The sequence below is a fragment of the Nicotiana attenuata genome, unplaced genomic scaffold (assembly GCF_001879085.1).
Source record: "Nicotiana attenuata strain UT unplaced genomic scaffold, NIATTr2, whole genome shotgun sequence".
Lineage (NCBI taxonomy): Eukaryota > Viridiplantae > Streptophyta > Magnoliopsida > Solanales > Solanaceae > Nicotiana > Nicotiana attenuata.
In genome coordinates this window covers 4,651-29,213 of record NW_017672660.1, presented here as the reverse complement: position 1 = coordinate 29,213, position 24,563 = coordinate 4,651, and the positions used below count along the sequence as shown (strand labels likewise).

Below are 24,563 nucleotides of genomic sequence, written 5' to 3'. Positions count from 1 at the left end.
CCCCCCCCCCCCCCAAAAGAAAAAAAAAAAAAGAAAGAGAAACAAAATCACCATTGATCGGCATAACATATTGGGGGTATGCAAGATTCTACGATTAGGTTCAGAAGGTACAAAGAATATTTGCGGAAGATAGAAGAGATCAGGTTCACTCCAGCTTTGTCTTAAAGAAATTTAACACCAATGGCTGATGTGTTTGAATTGTGGCAGAAGAACTTCAATCATTATCTAGAGAACGACTTGGGATGGAATTATATTGCAAACAAGATCAAAAAATTTGTCGAGAAGAGTCCCACCATAATGAAGCTCCTTCATAAACCCTCCAAGTCTAGGAAGGGAGAAGGCGCTGACTTCCTAATCTAGCTCTAAATAGTTAAAACCAAAAAGCCCTTATGAGGAGGTCCGTGTAGCTAATTGGGAGCAAAGTTGCATGATCCAGAGGGTGAAGCCCAAGCGCTTCTCGAGAAAACTGCACTCATGCTAACCTAAGACTGCTAATAGCTGGATGAATGTGAGAGAAAGAAAATATGCTACACTCCACCTTGAAGTGTCTTTTCGTTGGGTCTTTATCAAAGAAGTGTTTGTTAATGGAGTTAAATTAAAGGAAAGTCTTGAGGGTCTGATCTTGCAGAACTCAAAGGTGTCGTGTGATTTGCAAACATTTTATTTTTTGCATTATAATGTGGGGATTATAATACAGGAAATAATTGCGGGACTATTTAATGGATATATACATTTTTTAGATGTTTGGTTCATTGGATTAAAAGGGGACATGCAAGGTGTAATATAAAACGTGAATTTGGTTTTACTTTAGATGAATTTGGATAATCTGTTATTTTTCCATTTTTCCAATTTTAAACATGGCTTTCTTAAAGGACTTTGGGAGACTCTGGAGAACGGTATTTTTATTTGATTATTTTATATTGTTATTCCTTATTTCAACCAAATGCCCCGAAAAAATCCCACATTTTATCCTGGAATTTTCCTTGTCCTTCAATTAGATAGCTCATAAAGGTCCTTAGGTTAGAACATAAAAAGCCAATAGGAAATATACATATATCATCAACGACTAGATTGATTAATAATTCTATTTAGGCAGTCTCATCAAAGTTCCCTTGATGTCATTGTGATTACAATTGGTCCTCCAGCGAACTTGTAACCTACTTTTGTGATATGTAATGGACATTGTTTTGGCTGGATAGGAATGAAAACATAAGGAGGATTTTTTCAATCACATAGTTTTGGTCTTTCGCAGTTGTTGAACATTAGAAGATATAATTAACCCCTTCCTGCATGGGGGCACGTATATTTTACCTTAATTAGCCCTTGTGCTTCTTCTGGCCATTCCTGAACCCAGTTTTGTTGACATTATCCACCCCGGTGTTAGTGTTCTCTCTTTGGAACACTCTCTAATAGTGTAAGTGGTCATACACAGTGTTGTCAAAGGCGAAAAGCTCTAAAAAGCGCTCTACGTCTATTTGGGCTTTAAGCGTAAAGCGCACTTAAAGTGTGGGCTTTAGTTAAAAAAGGCGCAATGAAGGAACTAAATAAAAATTATATGTAATTCAAGAACAAAGTAATAAATTCATTCATAATGTTTCCTTTAGCAGCTAATACACTTATTTCTAATTATAGTTGTTTAGTGCCACTCGATTCAAGAGAGAACTCATGGGCAATGAAGTGCACGCCTTAGTGCCTTGCTTTACACTGAAGCGCAACTAAAGAGAGGCGAAGCGCCCTCCTTGAGCTTTTCTGAGCTTTAGGGCTTAAGCGCGCCTTAAATGAGCCTTTGACAATACTGGTCTTCCAACTGTAATACTCAATGTGAGTCGGCGTGAAATCTCACATGGAGCAATACTAGGGAGAATCGGATTGCTAGTGGAGTTATCAACTTTATGCTAAATAAAAGATTGGAGTTACTACCTAAGGTAAACGTAAACTATCTAGAAAAGCAACTAAAATGATCAACGACGTTCACAAGATTTGGGAGAGCAAGGGATTTAGAATTTAGGATTGCAAGCTCACATTAAGTGTAATTCAATTTATTACCTAATCTCTCACCAATTATGCTTGAGTCAATCTCATTAGCCTTGAATTCTCTATAATTAGATTTTTAATTACCCATTAATATCTCCAATGATTAACGGGTGTATCCTAGTTAACTCTCCCGAGTTCAACCAAGAAGCATTAAGTTCATCCAATTATGCTACATAGTGAAGGGTCTTTTCCGTTGTGCCAATCAAAGTAGTTTAGATTATATTAATCCTGTGAATAATTATAGCCTTGTTGATTAATCTAGACCCAATTTAAAATTTTTCTCTTCCGATTTCAGACCAAAGTAAATGAGGTTTCAAGAATTGATTCACTCAAAGAATCCATACAATGCAAGATTAATCAAATAACTATTAACCCAAATACACTAGGTAAGAATTAAATTAAAATGTAAAGTAAACAAGAAGTTTGTTTGCTATACACTAGTTGTGGAGTCAATATATCAACCCATCTTCCAATCCATACACATCTTCCAAATATGAGAATAACAACTATGATACGATAGATAGAGAGAAAGAAAGATTAGAAAAACTCTAAGCATTGCGCCATATTCAATCCAAGGGGCAGGATGATAAAAAAACAGATCTTGCGCCTAACTCAACCCTAAAAGTTAGCTCATTAGGTGAGGATTGCTCAAAGACCATATAAGAAGACTAATTGTCACATCCACCGCTGATGTGAGATACTAACCCCCCTCACATCCAGACTTGGAAACTAGAGCGTGACAACACAATATGAGGCCCAATATCGGGTAAACCAAGTATAGAGATGGGGCTGGCTCTGATACCATGATAAGAAAAGGATCTTGGGTCCAATTCAACCCCCAAATGCTAGCTCATGAGGGGCGGATTGCCCAAGGTCATATAAGAAGACAAATTACCACATCCACCACCGATGTAGGATACTAACACAACACACTTGAATTTTTCTCCCAAGCTCTGAGTCCCAGCTATATCCAAAGATAGCTTTCCCCTAAGATGAGTATTTATATGATTGTTAATGACCTACAAAATTCCACCAAAAGTACCCCTCCGTCCACTTTAGTGCTGCAATCACGGGCCATAGGCTGTGATTGCAGCAATAGGCGTATTCCCGATTTAGACTAAGTCTCTTTGTGCTGCGATCACGGTTAAAGGCCTGTGATCAGCAATGTTGCTTTTTCCAAATTTGACCATTTCCCTATATACCGTGATCCAACGCATGCCCTGTGATCACAGCAACAGTTGGATTCTTCCGGTTTCTTCTTTTGGCTTATTTTTGGCTTGTTATTTCTTGTTCCATTCAAAACTTTCTCCAGATCACATAAAATCTGAAAATGCACACAATCTTTGATTAATGCTCTAAATTCTTCAATTGAAACATCAAATCTTAAGTAAATGATATTTATAGGTTGGTTTTGCACCACTGACTTTTGTCCTGTTTTGTTAATAATTTCTGTATTTGCTTCATCAAGATAATTTCTGTATCTGTTCCCCACTTGGTCGGTTGACAGCACTGCTCTAATGCGTTTTCCCTGTCATCAAACTTTTTTGGGGATAAAGTGCGCTGTTCGTTCTCTAACTGTTTATACCTCATACTCATGCTTCGCCCACCAAACTGCTTCCTGAGGCTTTTTACTCCTCCAAGCTCCCTATCCATTTGGTTTGCTATCAATTTACAAAATATTCTTTTGTTGGTTTTCTGTCACATGATATTCATTTTTTTTTTCTTCCTCTTTGCTTACATGAATCCTCACCCGACCTTCTCTATTATTCTTCTCTCTTTATGTGCTTCCTGCCACTATGACGTCCCACTTTTTGAAAGGTTTATAGCTGCCACAGTTTTTCATGTCTCTTTCCCACTACCCAGTCCTCACCAGCAGTTCATCTTGCGCAAGCTCTTTTTCTTCCCAATTAATTTTACAACAAAGTATTAAGGGCAATACTTTTAAAACCTGGAAGACCTAATTGTGTTTCTAGTGGATCTCATAACTTAGAATGGTAGAGGAAAATGTGAGAAGATGCTTACGAAAAACAATCTAATATCTATTAATTCTGATGACGAAGAACTGTAAATCTGAGGGAAATGATTCATTTTTATGCATGCGGAATATGTATATGATATTAAATAAGAGAATTTCAGCTAATTGCAACTAGATTGGTAGCTGGAGAGAAAATCTTAATATCTTTGCTTACCATACTGATTTTAACATCTTATTAATGCAAAGGACATTGAGCATAGAAGTATTATATCTATGGAAGGTCCATATCTGTTATGGAAAGGCAAAAGAATTATAATTAATATCTTGGAGGAAAAATAAAGGAATGATGATAATACATTGATAATTGATTTGTCATTGATGGAACAATGATGAGGGGTATAGTTATTGAGCAGTAACCTCTTATGATACTACATGCTTGCCATATGTCTTTTCAGCACTATGATTGTACTTCTACAATTATTTGCCTTTTCTTTTCTTACTTGGCCGCGGAGCCAATGGTAAACTGATATTCAGGATTTTTTTTTCTTCAGATTTTGCCCTTTGAACTGTAAATTTTAATGAGTCTTAAACCAATATGAGTGTCCTCGCAATCGAAAGAAAGAGAGAAGTTAGGACAATGTTCAGTCCATATTCAAGGCTACGAATTACGATAAAGTTCAAATGGGAGCTTGGTAGTGTTTGAGGGAATGAGGATGCCAGAGGAGAGGAGAAGAAGAAGAGAATAAAGAAAAAGTTGGGAGTTGGGTAACAACAAGAATAGAAAGATGAGAAAGAAAGGAAAAAGAAACTCTTGCTATTAGCATTTAAAGTAAAAGTCAGCAGATGGTGTGGGTTCTGTTCTCACATTAGGTGGTGCTTACATCTCTCACTTATTAGTGCGTCACAATTGTTTTTAATAAGTTCTGAGTTGTCTTAAGGGTAAGTAGTGCATGTACTAGGCTCTTTAATTGCACAATTAATAGAGCCTATTATGCTATCACAATATCATTCAAGCTAATCTTTGCCTTTTATCTCTACATTTACTGAGGTTCTTTTTGCTCTAATCAGCCCCCAGTCTATGGATCTCATATTCAGAAGTGTAGTTCCAAATTTGCAGTGCGTCCTTTTATGGATTTCCCTAATAATTAAGAACTAGGATAACTATCTTTTTAATATGGTAAGTCTACACCCCCACCCTCCCCCATCCCCGTTCTGCCTAGAAATCAACTGTGGCCATTTCCCACTTTAATCTCTTGCTTGGCTTGAACTCCCAACCTCTTGGTTGGAAGTGCTGTTGGCATTGGAGCAACCTCACCAGTCATTGTGAACTGGTATGACTCAACTACTATAAGTTGCCAAGTCCAGAAGCATTGCCCATTTGGCTTCTCTCTTTATGTAATTAATAGAGCTATTATTTTCTCGTTGGCTATGGTTTGCTTCCAAGCCTCATTTTCAGGTCAGTCTGATATTCTTATGATTTCCATTGCAGATCACTTGGGATGAACCAGAAGTTCTTCAGTATGCTAAGAGGGTGAATCCTTGGCAAGTTGAGTGTATTCTTCCAACCCCGCAGCTTCATTCCGGATTTCCTCCATCAAAGAAGATAAAACTGCCAAATGGGTTGTTACCTGATGGAGAGGAAAAATTCTTCTTCCCTATGACAGGGCTAAGTAATCCTTTGATTGGACTTTGTAGCCCATCATTGGGCAATTATACATCTTTTCCTGCAGGCATGCAGGGAGCCAGGCAAAATCAAATTTGTGTATCAAGTTTATCCAATGTTAAAAGCAATAACAACTTTGGGTTGGGCACTGACAATAGCTTAGATGAAGAATTCAAGCCGAAGCTTGAGAGTGTATCCACAAAGCTGAACATTGGCAGTTCATATTCAGACAACTTCTCTCCGGATAGTCAGAGCAGTGTACATTTTTGGGACAATGAGCTGGTTACAAAACCGGGTTCCAGCTCCTTGACAAAAGTTCGTATCAATTCTTTCCAGCTATTTGGTAAGGTCATCCATGTTGAACCTGTTGAAGGAGGTTTTGATGGTTTCGGCTGCTCTGAAAATGATAGCATTGAAGTGTTTAAAGAGATAGATGGTGCAGTCAAGTCTAACATTTCTCTGAGTAAACCTTATATCGAGCTGTTTGACAGTATTGATGTCCAACACCAAAGAGCCTCTGCTGTCGAAGCATGTTCCTTATGAGATAGCTATGATCCGTAATTACCATCAATCAGGAAAGCTGTACAGGTAAAGTACTACTTGACTGGACTATGCCTTGACAGAACAGAAAGAGCTACTAGAACTTGCAGATTGATATCTTTACACTTTCTACTATATATCAAATATTCATTTCTGGTTCATTTTATTTATATCTGAAGATATGAGATTTTCGAGTACTAATATTAAGAGTGATCCTTCAAAATTTCTTTTCTAGCCCGCCTGATAACCGGTGGAAATGGATCACCAGTTGCTACAATTACCTATTATTCTTGTGTTAAGAAATTAAGGGAACTCCCATTTTTCACTTTTGGACGGTGGGCATGATTCGATGTTTGGGATATTAAGGTTATTGCTAAGAGGGTTTTAAGAAACTCATGAAATTGAGATAGTGTTCTGTTATAACGGTAATTTCTTGTTCTTTTTATTTTAAATCTGATGAAGTGAGATTTTCAAGTACTAATCTTAATGTTTAAATTACTCTTAACTGAGACGACCTGGTAGGCCAGTGGAAATGGATCACTGGTTGCTACACTTACTATCATTCTTGTCTTAATGATTAGAACTAAAGAGAATTTCCATTTTTTGCTCTTGAAGGGTCGGCATAATCAGCAGTTTGGGATATTCTGGTTACTGCTCAGAGGAGTGTAAGTAACTTCATGAAATTAAGATTTTGGAGTTTGAAATGCTCTCGTGTTGTAGCTTGGTTTGTGTCCTGGTGCAGCAAAAAAGTTACTTATATTCAATCTCTGCTGTGTGTCATGAACTAGTAGGTTTTGAATTTGTCGTGATTTCACGTTAGGCAACACTTTCAGTAGTTTTAATTGCTATCTTACTAACGATTTAACAAAAAATTGGATATTTTGGAGCTTGGGTCGTGTCTGTCTTCCCTTGGTTAAAGTTTTCGATTACAGTTTGATTATGGACTTAATTTCAGCTTGGTGATTCTTCATAACGTTGTGCTTGCAGTAGCCTTTCTTTAATCTCTTGTAATTCTTTGCAGGTATCCAAGGAAGGAGCGGATTCCAGCAGTGGTTCCATTGTGGATTTTTTCTTTCCCTTGGAGATTCAGAACTAGTGCACGCTTGTCTTATATGTTAGATGTCAAGTAAATATGTGTTTGCTTGATAGTGATGCCAGTGCATGAGATTGTATTCTATATGTTCCTGTTAATACGTGTCTTGAAAAATAACCTAATGTCCAGTTAGCCTTTTAGATGCAAAGTTAGAATTTTCTGTGGATGGTAGATGCTTTTTGATGGAGTTTTAACAAATTTCGCATGCTATCCCAATATTTTCGTCTTTTGGTTAATTTTCCAGGTTTGAATACGTTTTACCATTTTCAAATTTCACTAGTGATACATGCCTTTTTTACTTTGAAAATGCACTTATAAATCCCCTTTGAACTTAATTACCAAAAAAAGTTCCCCTTGGAACTTTCAAATTGTCTACTCAAAAGGAAAAATTTGTCACTGCTGCTTCCACTCTGAAAATAATTTTATTCTCCCTCAGCGTTATTTATTATTGTAAATTGGCTAGTCAGTTTCTAAATTTTTCCCTTGAAATAAAGGGTTGTGTTTACCTTTTTGCATCTCTCTTTCTCTACTGATTTGTTTTACTTATTGAATATGTCTAGAATATTGTTCTGAGGACCACAACTTCTACGTGATATAAGTCAGTCAATTATAACAAAATGTATTATGCATTTTAGGATGTTATTGTCACTAAAACCAAGTCCCTCCTGTAGTGTGGCTTAAAATAAATATATGTTACAGATATTATAGTCCTAATCATGATGCATCGACTATAATTCAGTGGTAGCAAAATCTCCTACAACCAATGGATCGGATCGGTATGCCTCATGAGTCATGAACCTTGACCTAAACTTTGTTTCTCCTTATTTTTCCCTTGGTGTATAGTGCCAACTGCCAAAGAGTTCCATAGTCAAAATAAATAAAACATAAAATGTGTACTAATTCCAACTCAGGCAGAGATAAACTGCATTTGCGGTAAACCTTGTGAAAGCAGAGACATACTCTTAGCTGTCCTAAGCTTTTCCGTTAAAGGCAAGAGCACCAAACTAAAGTTGCATTAGCCTTGACAAATGATATGGTATCTTGTCTGATGGAGTCGGAATTCTCTTTCATCTTTCTCTTTTCCTGATTCATCCAAATTGGAAAAATAAAAGATGCTAGTAACCATTTGTCTAAGCTACCTAAAATTTTAGCATATAATGCCCAAATGATGGGAAGAAATTCAAAAATAGCCAGATTTACAAGTGGTCGTTCAAAAATAGCCCAGTTTCAAAAGTAATCAAAAAGTTTAGCCACTTTTTATGTAAAGATAAATCTGAGCGAAAACACTGTTCAAAACCCGAAAAATACACCAGTATATTATGCTGGAGTTCCAGCATAAGTATACTTGAACTCCAGCATATTATAATGGAGTTCCAGGATAATTATGCTGGAGTTCCAGCATAAGCACACTAGAACTCCAGCATAATATACTGGAGTTCCAGCAAAGTATACCGGTCCAGTATAATATGCTGGAAGTTGATACACAAGTGCTCGAATCTCCAGTATATTATGCTAGAACTTTTCGTGTGTTGGAGTTCCAGCATAATTTGCTGGAAGTTCATACACAGGTGCACCGAACTCCAGTATATTATGCTGGACCGGTCTCTGTTGCAGCAAAATAGTGGCTATTTTTCACTGACTTAGTAAACGCTGGCTATTTTTGAATGACCAGTCCAAAAACTGGCTAGACCGTGCTATTTTCACATAAGGTAGAAGTGAACTTAGTGGGCTGTATATACTCTATACCTTCTTGATTAAATCAATGATGATTTTGTTGGTAGCTGGACTCATCCATTTTCTTATGCATAGTAGGTAGAGTTTAATTAATAAAATGCCAAGTTCTTGTGCAAATGCCTGAGCTTGTCTAGAAATGAATATATTGTGTACATCGATCGGCTATGATCATAATAGAATTTACAAAATCTAAAACCCATTTGGTTCTTAATTAACTAGATCATATCATATTATCTATAGCCAATTAACTAGATCATATCACAAATAGCTATAGCTTTAGAAATTAGAGATATCTGCCACAATTTGTCAGACTACCTCAGCCGTGAAAGTTGAAACAAGGCATCGTTCAAAAAAAAAAAGAACACAGTAACCTCCAGAATAGGTATCACTTAGACCAGAATAAGTACAAGTAGTGATGCCATCAAAGGACGCAGGGACAACAGACATGGTAGGAATATCACAGACTTGACAATATAAAACTCATTCCGTTCTGACTGTGCTTTTGCTGCGCACTAATTTCAGGATTATTCAAATTATCAGTAACACAGAAACATAAGTTCCCAAATTAGTTATAACTTAAAGGTAGACAACTCAAGGAGTTACGCAAGTTCTGCTTTTTATCTTAGCAGGAAAGCAGGAAAAACCTAGAATTAAAACTATGGAAACTACGCCCCTCATTTCTTCCTTGAAAATTCTGCAAACTACAGGTCTCCTCACACTGCCAGATTCAGTAAATTTGACTACTCAGAATGCTATATCTTGTTTGAAGAACATGAACATGTGCCAACCGTATCTGGGGGTTTATTTCAATACGCATCAGATCCAGATGCTCCAACGAAATTCCAAAATGTATCATAATCCCTGCTTTTAATGAATCAGTCCAAATGTATAATCAAATTATCGTACTTCACTTTAACATCTTGAACGAGTATCTAATAAAGCACAAACGCTCATGTTGGAAGTACATACAGCTTTTTTAAACAAATAGTACATACACAGTAGTACTCGATTAAGGAGTAAGTCTTCTGCCATCCAGAGATGCATGCATAGTGTTGGATCAAATTATGTGAGATATTACCTTCATGAACTTTTCTGGCAAATAGCAACACCGACAAAAATGGAGAACAACGCCAAAAAAGCTCCCTTTCTTGAGAGCATCAACTCGGTCCAGGTCAAGGGCTTTGTAATCTGAATTAACACTTTCTGGAATTCTTCATGCAAAGCCTCAAGTGTGCCAGTGTTATCAATCACAATATCTGCCTTTGATCTCTTAAGATCCAGTGACATCTGTGCATTTATTCTGCTCTTGGCCTCCTCCTCCGTCGATCCATCTCTCGTCATGAGCCGCTGCAGCTGCGTCTCAGGATCGACCCAAACGACAACAATGGGTTTAGTCCACTTATCCATCTTGGCCTCAAACAAAAGAGGAACATCAAGAACAATAATGGAGCAACCCTTCATCCATAGCTTCAAAACTTCCATTAAAATACCACGTGAGATAAATGGTGCTAGCAACCTGTGCAAACACAATTCCGAGTTCAAAACCTTACATTGGAATAAAAATCTTTTATGTGATGTTGTGCCAATTCAACTCTTGGGCAATCTGAAAAAATTAGGCAAAAGTATTATTCAGAAGAAAAAAAAGAAATAAATTAGTAGCTTAACATATTTTGTCATTGAAGTACATTTTGCTGCTCCTATCTTGTATCTCAAGAAGCCAAGATCTTTTTGAGTGTCAACTTCAGCAGAATTGAAAACTATTGCTACATTGCCATTGGATTGACCTCGCAAGCTATAGTGTACTCAACAAAGTCGAAATTGGTGCTGACACTGTAAAATTCTGAAAACGGCACAATGAGAAGGTAGGCCTCCTTTGCTACCAGCCATGTAAAGCATTCTACTTTATAGGGAGCTTTATTTCTCCAGATCTTCTTCCAAGGCCACAATTAGAAGGATGAAGGGGGTTTGGTCAAAGTGCTGCAGCTAGACTTTACATAGAAGAGACAAGTGGACGATCCCTTCCAAAGCACGGTGTCTGCCTGTCTGGTTGAAAGGTGATACAACTGTTGAGGAGCTCTAGAAGAAGAAGCACCCTCCAAGTCCACACCTAATAGTTATTTCCATCCCTAGTAAGATTTAATGTCTGCAATTACTGCCTTGGGACTGGAGGAGATGTTAAAGAGTTGAGGGAATTGCTTTTAGGAGAATAATCTAGCCTTATGTATTTCCAGAAGCTTATCTTACTCCATCCCCTACTTGAAAGCTAGCAAGAGGTTGAAACCTGTTCCATAGAGCTGATGTGCTTCCAAACTCCATGACCATGGTGAGAAGAGGTTTTTTTTTGGTAGTTAATGGCATTTCTGCAGAGTGCATTCTCCTCAAGATTGAGTGCAGATAATAAACTATCCTTTCTTACAGCAAATGTCGTTCTTTTAGCACAACTTGCAATCTTGCAATTATCTTCACCTTTATGAATGGAAATAGCTTCAACCACGAGGGATTTATTGGCCTTCATTTTTCAAATAGCTACTAAATCCGCCAATCCAAAAAAGATGATTACTTTTTACTGACCAAAGTCAAATAAATGTCATTGATAACAGCTGTTAGAAACATTTAGTTTAATATTCTGAAAGACAAAAGTTTAATAATCTAGTGTTTACTTGTAGTTTCTATTTCTCCAAGTTCATCCTTAATGTCACTCCCAAAATTGGTTGATGAGGAATCTCAAGATCCAGGTGCAGAAAAAAATGTCTCGTTAGTGTGGAAAGAGAAACTAAGTTCTCAAGGAAACTCCAAATTCATCACAGCATAGCAAACCAGAATCAGCTATAGGAAGAAGTTTTTCAGATGCATAGCCTTTCTTCGTAAGTTTTGATTGTTTTAAAGGAATGGCCCTGAATCCTTTTTTATTAATGTTACTCTGATGAAAATAAGAAAAATAGGGGGAAGTACTACTTTCCACTTCTTTTGGATTGACTATGGTATCCTATTGAAATACTGAATACAGAACTAATCATGCGTGGATCATTTTCATAACAAACTTTACCTATTAAGAAGCTGACGCTTTCCTGGATCAGAGAATACTATTTGACCTAACTTTGCACGATCAACTTCTCCATTGTCCAGTAAGATGTCCTCACCAAATGCAGACACAACTTTTTTCCAACCACCAGTTCCTTTCTTCAAAACGTTCTACATAATTTAATATTTTGTCAGTAAAGAGCTTTATCCAAAAATTTACACAAAATTTAGTGGTATGCCGAAATTCAACTGTTAACAATAACAAACCCAGTGTAATCCTAAAAGTGGGGTCGGAAGATGATTGTGTACGCAGACCTTACCCCTACTTGTGAAGGTAGAGCCCAAATTCAACAGTTAATTAAACATAATATTTTGAGACTCTTTATATTTGATGTACTAAATAAACCTAGTAAAAGAACAGATAAATCAAGAGGAAAAAGTAGTTACACGAGCTACAATATCAGCATCGACAACAGGAATACCATGAGCTTTGAAAAGATTGGAGACAGAACTCTTCCCTGAAGCAATTCCTCCGGTCAATCCGACTATCCTCATTCTTACTTCGAGAACAAATCAGGAAATGAAGAACAACTCTGATGCTGATCTCAGTTACTTCCTCTGCTGCTCACGATTCCATTGACCACCTAGCTTCTTGATTTCAAATTGGAATTTGACAAAAGTTGCAGGTTCATTGCCAAGAACATTAAGTACATAATTTCTACTGCATGCTAAAATTTTCAAGCATTGTAAACACCACATGTCCCATCAGCAAAGGTAAAAACATTTTCAAGATTAAAAAAATGGACCTGTAATCCAAATTGGTGGAAAGCACACAAACATAAAGAAAGAGTTCAATCAGCTAAGTAGTTAATGTTCTTAGAGAAGTAATATTGTACCACTTAATCAATGAAATCATCCATGCAAGCTCACTGCATCAGTGGAGAAATTTTGTTAGTTTACATATGAAATAAGCTAAGAAACTCAAAAACATAAAAGTGAACGGTGTTATCAAAGGCGAAAAGCGCAAAAAAGCTCTAAAGTCTGTTGGGGCTTTAAGCGCAAATAAAGTGTGGGCTTTAACGAAGAAAGGGGCAAATGGAGAAGAACTACAAATATGTATGTGTAGTCCAAGACTAATATTTTTAAGCATGAATACCAAATATATGGACAAAGAATTGAAGAAAATATACGACAAAATGAAATATCAATTGTTTAGTATTGCCTCTTCCAGATTACGCTCATTAGCAAGGAAAAGTATGCCTTAGAGCCTTGATGACAACCAGGGGCGAAGCTATGTTGGTCCAAGGGTGGTCAACCGGACACCCTTCGCCGAAAAATTATACTATGTATAAGGTAAAATATTACTTGTTATTGATTAAAAATAGACTTTGAACACCCTTATTGAATTTCCTGGCTTCGCCACGGATGACAACACTGAAGCGCCCTAAGCAAAGTGAAGCGCTCAACATGTTTTGAGCCTCACTTCAGGGCTTAAGCGCGCCTTCGATAACATTGAAAGTGAACAGAAATACAAGTAAGCTCCTAGATGGTTTTCACTTTTCAAGAAAAGCATATTCTCCTTTGATAAATATTTTTCAAGAAAAAACATATTCCATGGCAACTGTTGGATGATTTCCGAAATAACATGTCAAAGACAGCATATTCAACAAAAAAATAATCAAGCTAAACATAAAAAGATGCTAAGGTGCCAGTGGCAAAAGGTGGAACTTTCCTCTTTGGTGGCAAGGGGTTGAACCCTATTGGTAACACATTTCAAAGAAAAAAAAAACAATCAAGCTAAACCTTTACATCATTACAGTTTTCTAAGAGAAAGAAGCTAAAACCACTATTATATCATAATTAAGAAGAACAAACAAATTTAAATGAGTAAATCAGAACTTGTTCTAGAATACGTGGGGAAATGTCACAGTTTTCAAATGTTTGATACAGAATAAAATGCTTAATCTTTATGAATAAACAGGATGATAAAATTGGTAGAGATTGAAAAAAGTAACAGGTCAAAGGTTTAGGATCAAATTTGTTAATTAGGACCCCTAGTTTATCCACCCATAGATCCACATGGGGATCAGTCAACACTTTTGTTTAAAGTATTGAACTAATTCGTACTGTAAAAACCATAAACACAACGAAATCTCCAAAACACTATAAGCAAATATTTGTTAAAAGGCTGACTAAAACAGAAGAAGATGGAAATGATCAATGAATCCATACCTTCACTAACTGTAATACATGAATATCGGCAGGCGGCTATGCGAAATTATACCCACCTCTGTCCCGGGGATTTTCACAAATGCTGCTGTTTATAGAGAAAAAAAGCCAAAGAATTCCTCAATTTTAGGCTTTAAATGAAAAAAATAGTCCTTATTCTTTAACTTGAAGCACTATTAACCCTCTAACTTTGCAAAATAGGTGCACTTTTAGTCCAAGCTAACAAATACCGTCAAACGGAATCCAGTAAAATACTTGCCCAACTCAAGCCACTCATTTCCTAATACATTTTTTTTCAACCAACTTATTGACTCATATCTTTCCCCAAAGGGAAAAGGGTCAAATTTACCCATCTACTTTGCGAAATGGATTAAGTTTACCCTCCATTAGTCCATTATACTATCCGTTCAAAAATATCCCCGATGTTATACTAGCGGCTCAAATATACCCCTCCTCCATTAGAGGGGTCCAAGGTGGACACCCAATCCCACGTAGCACTGACATCTTGGTGAGGTGGATACCACGTGGCATGGCACCTCACTGGCCCAACCCATTTTACCCTCCCTCTCCCTCTCCCACTTCTTCTTCCACCACTAGCAGTTCTCCCCCTCCTCCACCATTACCATCAACACCACCATGACTATTGGACTCTGATATAATCTACAAATCTAAGTAATTAATAATACTGATAGATAATACTTGTGTATGATAAGAAAGCAAAATATTCAGTAAATTACTTAATAGTAAAAATTGCTTTCGAAGGGCTGATATCGCAATATGAAAAATTCCATTTTTAAGGCCATAATATCTTTTTCTCCTTCTTATCAGTTCTCAAAACAATTATTAGGATTCGTCAAAAGGAAAATCAATATACCCAACAACTTCAGACCCATTATCACATGAAAAGCAGATAAGAATTGCATATAATTTTATCTTTTTCAATATATGTGAAATTTCATTTTGCCTAGACACGACTAAATTAAGAAAAGATTAAAATATTTCAGAGGTGTAAACACAGAATTAGTTTCTAAAAAAAAAAAAGTTATTCCCTATTTCCAAAAACCAAAACACTGAAACAAGTATTGAATTGTGAATGAAGCATTTGGGCCAGTTTACAATAAAAGTAAGACAATTAATTTGGAAAAAGGAAGAGTAAATTTACTTATGGAAAAACACATTCCATATTAAATCGTCTTCACAAAGGAGAACATATTTAAGTAGAAATCAAAAGAAACTCGATTAAGAAATGGCAACATAAATAGGAATTCGTTCAATTTCCTTTCCATGAGAGAGAAGGAATCTTAGAGGGAACTTACAACTTCGATTTCAGTGGAGAGGAGTACGCATAAAAGTTTGCTGCCTAAGAGAGGAGAATCTACTAATGGCGGAGCAGGAGAAGTGGCGTCCACCTTGCTTATTTTTGAACGAATCCTTTTCATATTTGACCCCTTTCTCTTTCGAGTCCGAAACCTAAATGCCAACTTTTTGGACTCAAAACACGTTTCTATAGTGTAAAAAAAAAAAGTAACTTTTCTATATAAAACGCGGTATTATGCCGCGTTTTACTTTAACGGAATTTTAGCCGTTAAAGTAAAGCGCACTATAATACCATGTTTTATATATAGCGCGATATTATACCGCGTTTTACTTCTTTTTAGGCCCACCAATAAGTGTTCTGCGGTTAATTGACATAACAATAATTCAAATATATAAAGCGCGGTATTATACCGCGTTTTACATAATAAAATTCTGCCCCCCGAGCTAGGACTTGCCTTATTTAAAGGCGTTAGGATTTTAAGAAAATCCATTCAAAAAATATTCTAACTTCCGTTCATACTTTTCTTCTTGTTATCAAGCATTTTTTTATAATGTCTTAAGAGCCAAAAATAAGGGTTTCATCATATTGGGGGGTGAGGTTGTAATGGAGAATAACTCTGTGAGGTATACTTTATCTCCACAGTGTCATGTTAAATTGCCGCTTACAATGGAGTATGATAAATTGGTATCATTGATATGTAAAAGAATGATTGTGAGGAAACGTTCGGTGAACCTTAAAGTAACTGGTAGATTTCCGCATTCTGTGACTCCGCAGGGGTTTGCTATTATTCTGAGTTTAACATCGAAGATGATGAAACTCTTAGAGATTTTTTGCGGATTCCGGATGAATACAGAGAATTTATTGTAATAAAATTGTTGGAAATGTACGTCAAGGTTGAAGACGTTCCAATAATGAGGTTGCCGGACAGATTCCTGATGAAAGAGTTTGCCTTGATTTAAACTTATCATCACCGGCGATTGAGCAGCGAGGAAATAATTTTCCGACTTTACATAATCCACAAGACGACTGATAAACTCCAATTTTTCTACGCTTTAGCGATGTTTATTTTATGTTGAATTGGATTTTTATTATCACTCATATTTTCCACAGGGGGTACCGTCCGGATATGAATTTTACAAGTTATTACCTCACTCCTAGTTGGAATACACGTAGACGTAGTTCTGGCGTGTTGGATCACGATGGTCCATCCGGGAGTCATCACGAACAAGAAAATGTCCATCATGGAATGTCAACACAGTACGACTTGTAAGTGAAGTGATATAGCTATATGTAAAGTATTTATCAATTTGAGTAGCTTATCATTTTGTTCTTTTTGTGCAGTGAAAACGAGCAACTTGATGTTCCTGACCTCACACAGTTGCCCGTAGACGACGTATTAATTCGAGATTTGGCAGATGCGCAAAGTCGGGAAAATGATAGTGATTATGACAACAATGCCGATGAGTCTGGAGATGACACACCCTTCCCTGATGAGGGTGATGATGAGTGTCGCGCCCCGTTTTCTCGCGAAAGCGGACTTCGACATGTGACAACTCTATTAAATGGGGTATTAAAGAGAGAAGAGTCGCCACCTAACAATTTTTAAGGTGCGTTAGGGCACCTATTTATAAATAACTCTGTTTGACTAGTTGCGTCACCAAAGATCGGGTAAGGGCTCAAATTACCTCAAAGAGAAGGTGTTAGGCACTCTTCGAGGTCCACAACTGTGGTTCCCGGCCGAATTTACACTATGTGGAATTATTGAATTAAACTAGGATGTAGATTGCTAAGTTGTGAATTAATCCTAAATGGTCAAGTATATACACCAATTTAAAAGCAATTAATTAAAACTAGTAAATAAATAAAAAAATGTAAGAATTGTAAATCGTAGAAAGCCTAATTAATTACATAAAAGGGGGACCTAAATTTTTAAGCCTAATGGATCAACTCCCGTGCAAAGCCTGCTGAGACTTTTATAGCCAAAAGTGCAATGGCTATTCGGGCAATTGGTGTATCATGTCCGCTACCTCCATTACTATCTTTGAGTTGTTACCTAAAGCGTACTAGTTGATTCTAAATCGCGTCTTAATTCAAAACTACCACCCATCCTTTCCTATAGTCCAGGAGGCTTTGGACACTATTCTAAAGGGATGGTTCTAGACTTCAAATAAATCTCAAGTTTCTATTTCCATTCTTATTAGCGTAGCACATTGGGACTTAAACAAATAACACATAAGGCAAGTAAGGGCTCATATTGACCTCCGAATTAATTAAGCAATAGTTAATGTAGTAAAAATGGTCAAGTGTACTCTAAATTATGATAAGTCTTCTTGAATAAGACTCATGATATAAGCATACGCATAAAGAAGTGATTAGATCTAAAGAAGTCAAAATATGAAGCGGACATTGGGCTAAATTAAAAGTTGTTCTGAATTAATTAAAAGGAACAGAAAAATGTGAAGGCTTAGAAGCTTTGGTCAAAGACAAATGACAGGTCTTTATCTTTTAAAGTGAGCGCAACATACTAGTAAAAAAATGTTACTGAGGACCAAGACACCACAGAAAGCTCAAATGCAAAAGCTATCCAATTTAACGTGTTAAGAGGTTTTCAAGAAGAAACGAAAGCAAATAAAAGCAGGTAATCACATAGCACACAAGCATGAAATATCCTTTATCCCAAGTAACCCCGTTTCACAATTACATTCAGTTATTACATGCTATCTGAATAGGGCTTATAACTAGAGCCTAGGAAATTAACTGAACTTCAAACTTTGGCAGACTCCTCATAGACTCTTATGAGCTTTCCTAATCCCCCTGTTACTCCAAACTCAGGTCTGAAGAGTTGAACTTTGGCCAAACTATCAAGTCTAGGCCCCTGCAACCGAACAGAAGCAACAAACGCACAAAGAAAGCAGACAACTTGGACTATTTTCCAAAGAAACAATTTTGCTATTATTAGTTAAATCATTATCTTCTAAACACATAATCTATAGGTGAATATGTCCAAGTTAAACCAAGTCAAGGAGAAAAACAACAATAGAAACTTCACAGAAGCATGAATGAATGGCGTAGGTCCTAAAAAACATGATATTGAAGTGATTGAATTGAATTCAAACATCCCAGCTTGTCGTATTCAACAGCAAATAGGTTCTATTAAGTAAAAAGTCATGATATCTAAATGATTAAAATCCTAATAGCATGGTATCTAACAGTGAGAAAATAGGCAAATACAAGTCATGACTTTCAAGCAAGAAAATCCTGGAGTTCATTCTTAAGCATTGAAATCTCAAGCATTAGACACCGAGCTAACTTCTTTAGGTCTAGACAAGGTTATTAGGTGATCGACATGTTCACACTATTTCATTCGAGCATATGGCAAGATGTGATGTCAATTCAAATTCATATAGTTAGACCTAAGAGGTGACTTCTAATGTACAGCGAATCAGGGATCCATACGAGGGGCACAACACATAGGGGTTAAGTGATGTACCTGGTTATTAACTTGGCATGCTCGAAATGGAATGTCGCACAACATTCAGCATGTCCAAGTGCAAATAAAGCGCGCAAATAGAATAAAAGAGATGAAAATTTAAGAGAGGAGAGGACAAAAAAACTAGTCTATTCTACCATACAATTAACACATAAATAAATTAAGATGCGTCGTTCAGGAACTAACGAGTTGGAGAGCGGAATAACAATATAATAAGAAGATTAGAAATCCAGTAACTTCAACAGCAACAAATAAGCCAGATACTCTCCAAACTATGCAGTAATACGTGCGAAAATTCGAACATCAATAATGAGAAACAAATACTCGAACTCGATACATCCAGATTGTATCGAACTAACTAAAAAAAAAACCAAGCTTTGCCTTGGCTTATGGCCGGCAAAGCATAGAAGTAGCGAAAAAAAAAAAACTGTAGTAGCAGTGAAGCAGAGGTCAAAGCAGTGATAAAAAAAAACAAAAAAAAAAAAAAAAGCCCCCCTCATTGCCTTAACAATAGTAGTACTTGTAGCTAAAAAAATTTATCAACGCTCTAAGTTAAAAGGACAGAAATTAAGGCTAAAATCAGTGCTTGACAGAATCAATTAGCAGAAATCGGAGGCCACAACTTCGGGAAAAAGTGATTCTTTCTATATATAAAAAGTATATGTCAAATTCGACCGCTATATAATTAGAGCAAGAAATCATGTCAAGAAGGAAAGAAACTTACAAGATTGAGATTCTCTGAAAAAATTATATCAAATCAAACTTGATAATAGAGAGAGTGGAACTCGCTAGAAATTCGAAATTCCTAACTATATGGTGACATCTTGAACATAGACTGATTCTCCAAAGAGATTCGTACCCAAATCTTCTGCTAAAATTCGTTCCTTAAGAGGAGAAATACTTTCTGATTTGAGTAATTAGGGAAGAGATTGTCTATGATAATTAGTGAGAAATGAATAGGATAATTTTTTTGAAAAAAAAAAAAGGGAAAGAGAGAAAAGCCAAATACAGTAAATGACTCAAATAATTGAAAGATGGGAATATGTGTGTTCAGGTATGGGGTTGACGGGAATTTGGGGAAGAGGATCATGAGTTTGGTGAGATTAGAATAGGATTTTACTTGGTGGGCTATGGGGCTGGAATTTGGGGAAGATGGGTTTTGGGCTTTAATTGATTTTTGGGGAAGATTGATAATTGAGCTATTATTAAATTAAAAAAGAAATTTTTACCTCCTATAGCAAACCTTATTTGTTTTAAATAAATACCATTTAAAAAAATTATATTCTATAGATACCTTTAAGGTTTATAGCAAAATATTTAATTTTGATTACTTCCTAGCCCTAAGCCACTAAATACGCTAATCGGTTATACTTTTTCCTTTCTCTCTCTACTTTGATACATCACATTCTCTTCCCCCATCCCATTAAAAATTCCGATAGCAGAAGGGAAACAATCTTTGCTTGAGTATCACGGAGTTCCAGTTTATCAATCTATGGATAGCTTGAAATCCAATAATGGCATATTTTGGGATTCTGCAGTATTGTTTCATATGTCATGAATGTATTCTCCTGGTTTGATTCTTCTCCTGGTTGCTTCGATTCACCGGGCAAATACCCAAGGCAATATGCCTTTTGAGATGGCTGGTGCCTGGTGCTTCGATTCTCCTGGTGCTTCGATTCATGAATGCCCTATTTTGATTCTTTCAAAATCCTTAGCTCTTTTTAATCCAGTTGGTTTCTCACTATCGGCTTCCGGTGAACGGCGGATTCGCCGGAAATTAGGGTTTGTTCTTGAACAGAGACGATGGAGTTTGGGGCTGAGCAACTTAATTTTCTGTTAATATATTTCAATGTATTTTCATGTATTTCATTGTATTCATTGTCTTTTTTTTCATTGTAATTCAATGTATCTCGTTGTATTCCATGTATTTCATTATATTCACTGTCTTTTTTTCTCATTGTATTTCAATGTATCCCGCTATATTCTATGTATTTCATTGTATTCACTGTCTCGCTATATGCCATGAATGTATTCATAAGTTTTTTTTAATTAATATAATTTATGTATTCAGATGTATTATATAATTTCTCTGAAAATTGCTATGTTTTTGGGGTATTTTTCGGTTGAGAATCTTTTTTATAACTGAATCTCATGTTTCACTCCATGAATACAGTCAAATACACTCGAATACAACAACTGATTAGCTGGACTTCCCTGATTCACGCCTATTTTTGCTACTGTATTCATGAATACAATAGCTTAAATACATCAAATACATCTTATAACCACATAAAAGGTATCTATAATCCGTAATATAGCAAATGGTATCTATAAATGGCTAATTACTACTAAAAGATAGTGCTTCATGAAAATTTCTCATTAAAAATGCCATAGTAATAAAGTAATTAGGAATAATAATTAATAAATAAAAAAAGTGATACAAGAAGTTGAAAAACAAATACTATTTTATATAAAGATTTGAACAAGCTAAAGAATAAATTGTAAATGCTTTATATTTTTAAAAGTTTCAATATGTAGTAAAAGTTATAAAAAATATAACAATAACAAATAATAATAATAATAATAAATAAAAAGTGTAGTACTTATTATAATACATAAGAAAATGCTATAAATAGTATTATTGACTTTTAAATAAAATAGTAGCTCATTAGCATAATATGGAGTAAGGATGGACAAAATTGGGAGTCAACAATGAGGAGGAATTGAATGTCGAACCTGAGCTGACGAGGGAGCATGCTCCTCCGCCTCCCGTTAGACCAAGAGTGTACGAGGCCCACGTGCCGTTTCATGAGCGGAATATTCCCTACCTTGATAATTTGCCAAGTATGCCGGATGTGGATGCCCTCACAAGGGATGCTGACGAATTTCGGTCAGCAATGTGGGATGAGTCTAGACCAGCGGTGCTGGCAAAGGGCATGTATTTTCCCGATAAAGCTCGCCTAATCAGGATTGTAAAAATCTACAGCGTAAGAGAGTGCCATGAGATGACGGTAAGGGAGTCAACTCCGGATGTATACAAGGCTGTATGCCGTAGAGACTTTATGGGTTGTAACTGGATGTTACGTGCCAGCAAGAAGAAATCAGGGTTATGGAAAGTGGGTAAATATATTAGCACCCACATATGTGAAATGGACACATTCAATGAGAATCACTTCAACTTGGATGTAGACTTGATTTCTCTTGTCTTGATTCCATACTTGGAAGTGTCCATTAGGTTCAAGATCCAAGAGTGTATTACAGCCGTCCACCAGGAGTATGGGTGTACTATAACCAAAAGAAAGGCATATCTCGGGCAAAAACGTGCTTTTGAAATTATTTATGGTGACTGGGATAAGTCATTTTCATCTCTACCCAGGTACATGGGCGCACTAAAACTCTTTAACCCCGGGACTGTTGTTGAATGGAGGCATGAGCGGAGTCCAGGAAGACCGGAATATATTTTTAGCTATGTGTTCTGGTCATTTAAACCAGCAATTGATGGTTTTGTGCATTGCCGTCCGGTAATTTCCATAGACGGTACTCATGTCTATGGAAAGTATGATATTAAGCTTTTGATCGCAGTTGCAGTAGATGCCAACAGACAAATATTTCCACTAGCTTTTCCATTTGTGCCAATGAAAGCGAAGAGACGTGGACGCTTTTTTTGAACCACTTGAAGCAACACGTTGTCAAACAGCATTCAGGTATTTGTCTAATATCTGATCGGCATGGTGGTATTTTAAGTTCTGATACGGTATTTGCCTGAATGGCAGGAACCCTATGCATACCACCATTACTATGTGAGGCACCTGAAGGCTAATTTCCAGAAGAAATATCACGACAAGGCCTTGCATGATTTAATGTGGATGGCTGTAATTGAGCACCAGCAGTGCAAATTCACAAGGCGTATGGAAGCGATCCGGCAGTTAGATCCACGAGCCTATACTTGGCTGATGGGACATGAGCTTCACATGTGGACATTGCATGCTAATGGTGGCAGACGATGGGGAGCCCTGACTACAAATGTGTCGGAGTCATTCAACGGCTTATTGAAGTCTGCACGTGGATTGCCTATCACTGCCATGGTCCGGATGACATTCAAACAGATTGCGGAGAGGTTTGTTGAAAGGCATAGAGCTGCACCGGAATTGATGGACAAGGGTGTTTAATTTATGCCAATACCGATGAGAAGATTTGAGAAATACAGGAGGCGAGCACATTGGCATCCATATTTACAGTACGATCACGACCGGGGTGTTTTTGAAGTTCGCACCGCTATCCGCGGACACCGGGGAAATAATCTACACACGGTGAATGAAGCCAGCAGGTTGTGTTCATGTGGGAAATGGACCATCTACCACATGTCGTGCGCACATGCCATGAAGTGTTTTCAACAAGTTGGTTTAGGGGCAACCAACTATGTTGATAGGCAATACAGTGTTGCTGCATACATAAACACATATAGTGGGCAGTTGCAGCCATTGGGTACTGAGCATTATTGGCCGCCGGAACCATTTAAAATACTGTGTAACAAGGACTATTTGCGCAAGCTGCAAGTGCAAAAGAGCACGCGTATACCAAACCAAATGGATGTTGGTGATACCGTTTATGCGCGTAAATGTGGCATATGCTCGCAAACAGGACACGACCGTCGTAAATATCCTTCAGTTGGTGTGGGTGGCGGTGGTAATCCAGCTCCTGGTGCAAGTTCATCGAATGTACCCAACTATCAAGGATACACCTAGTGTTTTGTTTTTGTAATATTTTTTATAATAAGTGTCTGTACTTGTTTATGTTGCAATATCTATCAAATAAAATTATGTTCCACAATCTTGTTACATCTTATTTTTTAACATGACCTTTTGAATTGGGATGATGATATGGTAGTTCCAACATTCAATTTATTGGTGTTAGTAAAGAAGACCGATCTGAAGATTGAAATTTCATAACATAATATTCGAAGAGATAAAAGCACAACAACCATAAGTAAAGCAACATACATGAAAATAAAAGATAATAAAGGATAAATCAAGACATTGTTATTTCGTTTCAGAAAAATTAAATATGTATAGCGCGGTACAATACTACGTTTTGTGTGTTGTCTTGTCGGTCTGAAAAGCTGACCAACTCTGCAAAAGCTGTTTCGTTTCAGGAAAATTGAATATGTATAGCGCGGTAAAATACTACGTTTTGTGTGTTGTCTTGTCGTTCTGAAAAGCTGACCGACTGCGCAAAAGCTGTTTCGTTTCAGAAAAAATAAATATGTATAGCGCGGTACAATACTACGTTTTAGTGTGTTATCTTGTCGGTCTAGAAAAAGCTAGACCGAACTGACGCAAAAGTCTTGTTTTCGATTCAAGAAAATTAATATGTAAAGCGCGGTACAATACTACGTTTTTGTGTGTTGTCTTGCCTATAAATAACGGGCGTATTCTAGTTATTTTCTGCGCTTAACAATAACCAATA

At 36.7% G+C, this 24,563-nt stretch overlaps 2 protein-coding genes across 18 annotated transcripts in view; one reads left to right on the top strand and one right to left on the bottom strand.

Annotated features, from left to right (window-relative positions):
• LOC109214013 (auxin response factor 17) overlaps nucleotides 1-7,471 on the top strand; it is a 10,708-nt gene extending 3,237 nt beyond the window's left edge. Inside the window, exons 2-4 of one of the 2 annotated variants that reach the window (XR_002066100.1) lie at nucleotides 5,499-6,260; nucleotides 6,828-6,877; nucleotides 7,234-7,471. Coding sequence is in view for 1 of the 2 variants with exons in the window: in XM_019377879.1 (XP_019233424.1) it covers nucleotides 5,499-6,215 (717 nt within the window). In the remaining variant the exon portion in view is untranslated. The remainder of the gene's footprint in view (nucleotides 1-5,498; nucleotides 6,261-6,827; nucleotides 6,878-7,233) is intronic. The other variant, XM_019377879.1, reaches the window with a different exon arrangement.
• Nucleotides 7,472-9,820: 2,349 nt separating this feature from the next.
• On the bottom strand, nucleotides 9,821-20,237 carry LOC109214009 (dephospho-CoA kinase). Of its 16 annotated transcripts, none has more exons than XM_019377862.1 (6): nucleotides 19,822-20,235; nucleotides 15,606-15,759; nucleotides 14,293-14,377; nucleotides 12,508-12,989; nucleotides 12,086-12,231; nucleotides 9,821-10,555 (listed from the first exon to the last, which is right to left on the bottom strand). In XM_019377862.1, the coding sequence occupies exons 4-6, from the start codon at nucleotides 12,613-12,615 to the stop codon at nucleotides 10,120-10,122; spliced, it is 690 nt and encodes a 229-aa protein (XP_019233407.1). In that variant the 5' UTR covers nucleotides 12,616-12,989; nucleotides 14,293-14,377; nucleotides 15,606-15,759; nucleotides 19,822-20,235; the 3' UTR covers nucleotides 9,821-10,119. The 16 variants fall into 16 exon arrangements, with proteins under 16 accessions (XP_019233407.1, XP_019233413.1, XP_019233417.1 ...); XM_019377868.1 differs by having other exon boundaries at nucleotides 12,508-12,788; XM_019377872.1 differs by having other exon boundaries at nucleotides 12,508-12,711.
• Between the last annotated feature and the right edge of the window lie 4,326 nt (nucleotides 20,238-24,563).

Coding starts and splice junctions, on each gene's coding strand:
- LOC109214009 (XM_019377862.1), bottom strand. CDS start 12,615: ATGAGGATAGTCGGATTGACCGGAGGAATTGCTTCAGGGAAGAGTTCT. Junction 12,232..12,507: donor ATGCTGATATTGTAGCTCGT/GTAACTACTTTT, acceptor TAAATTATGTAG/AACGTTTTGAAGAAAGGAAC. Junction 10,556..12,085: donor AAGCGTCAGCTTCTTAATAG/GTAAAGTTTGTT, acceptor GTGTTTGCACAG/GTTGCTAGCACCATTTATCT.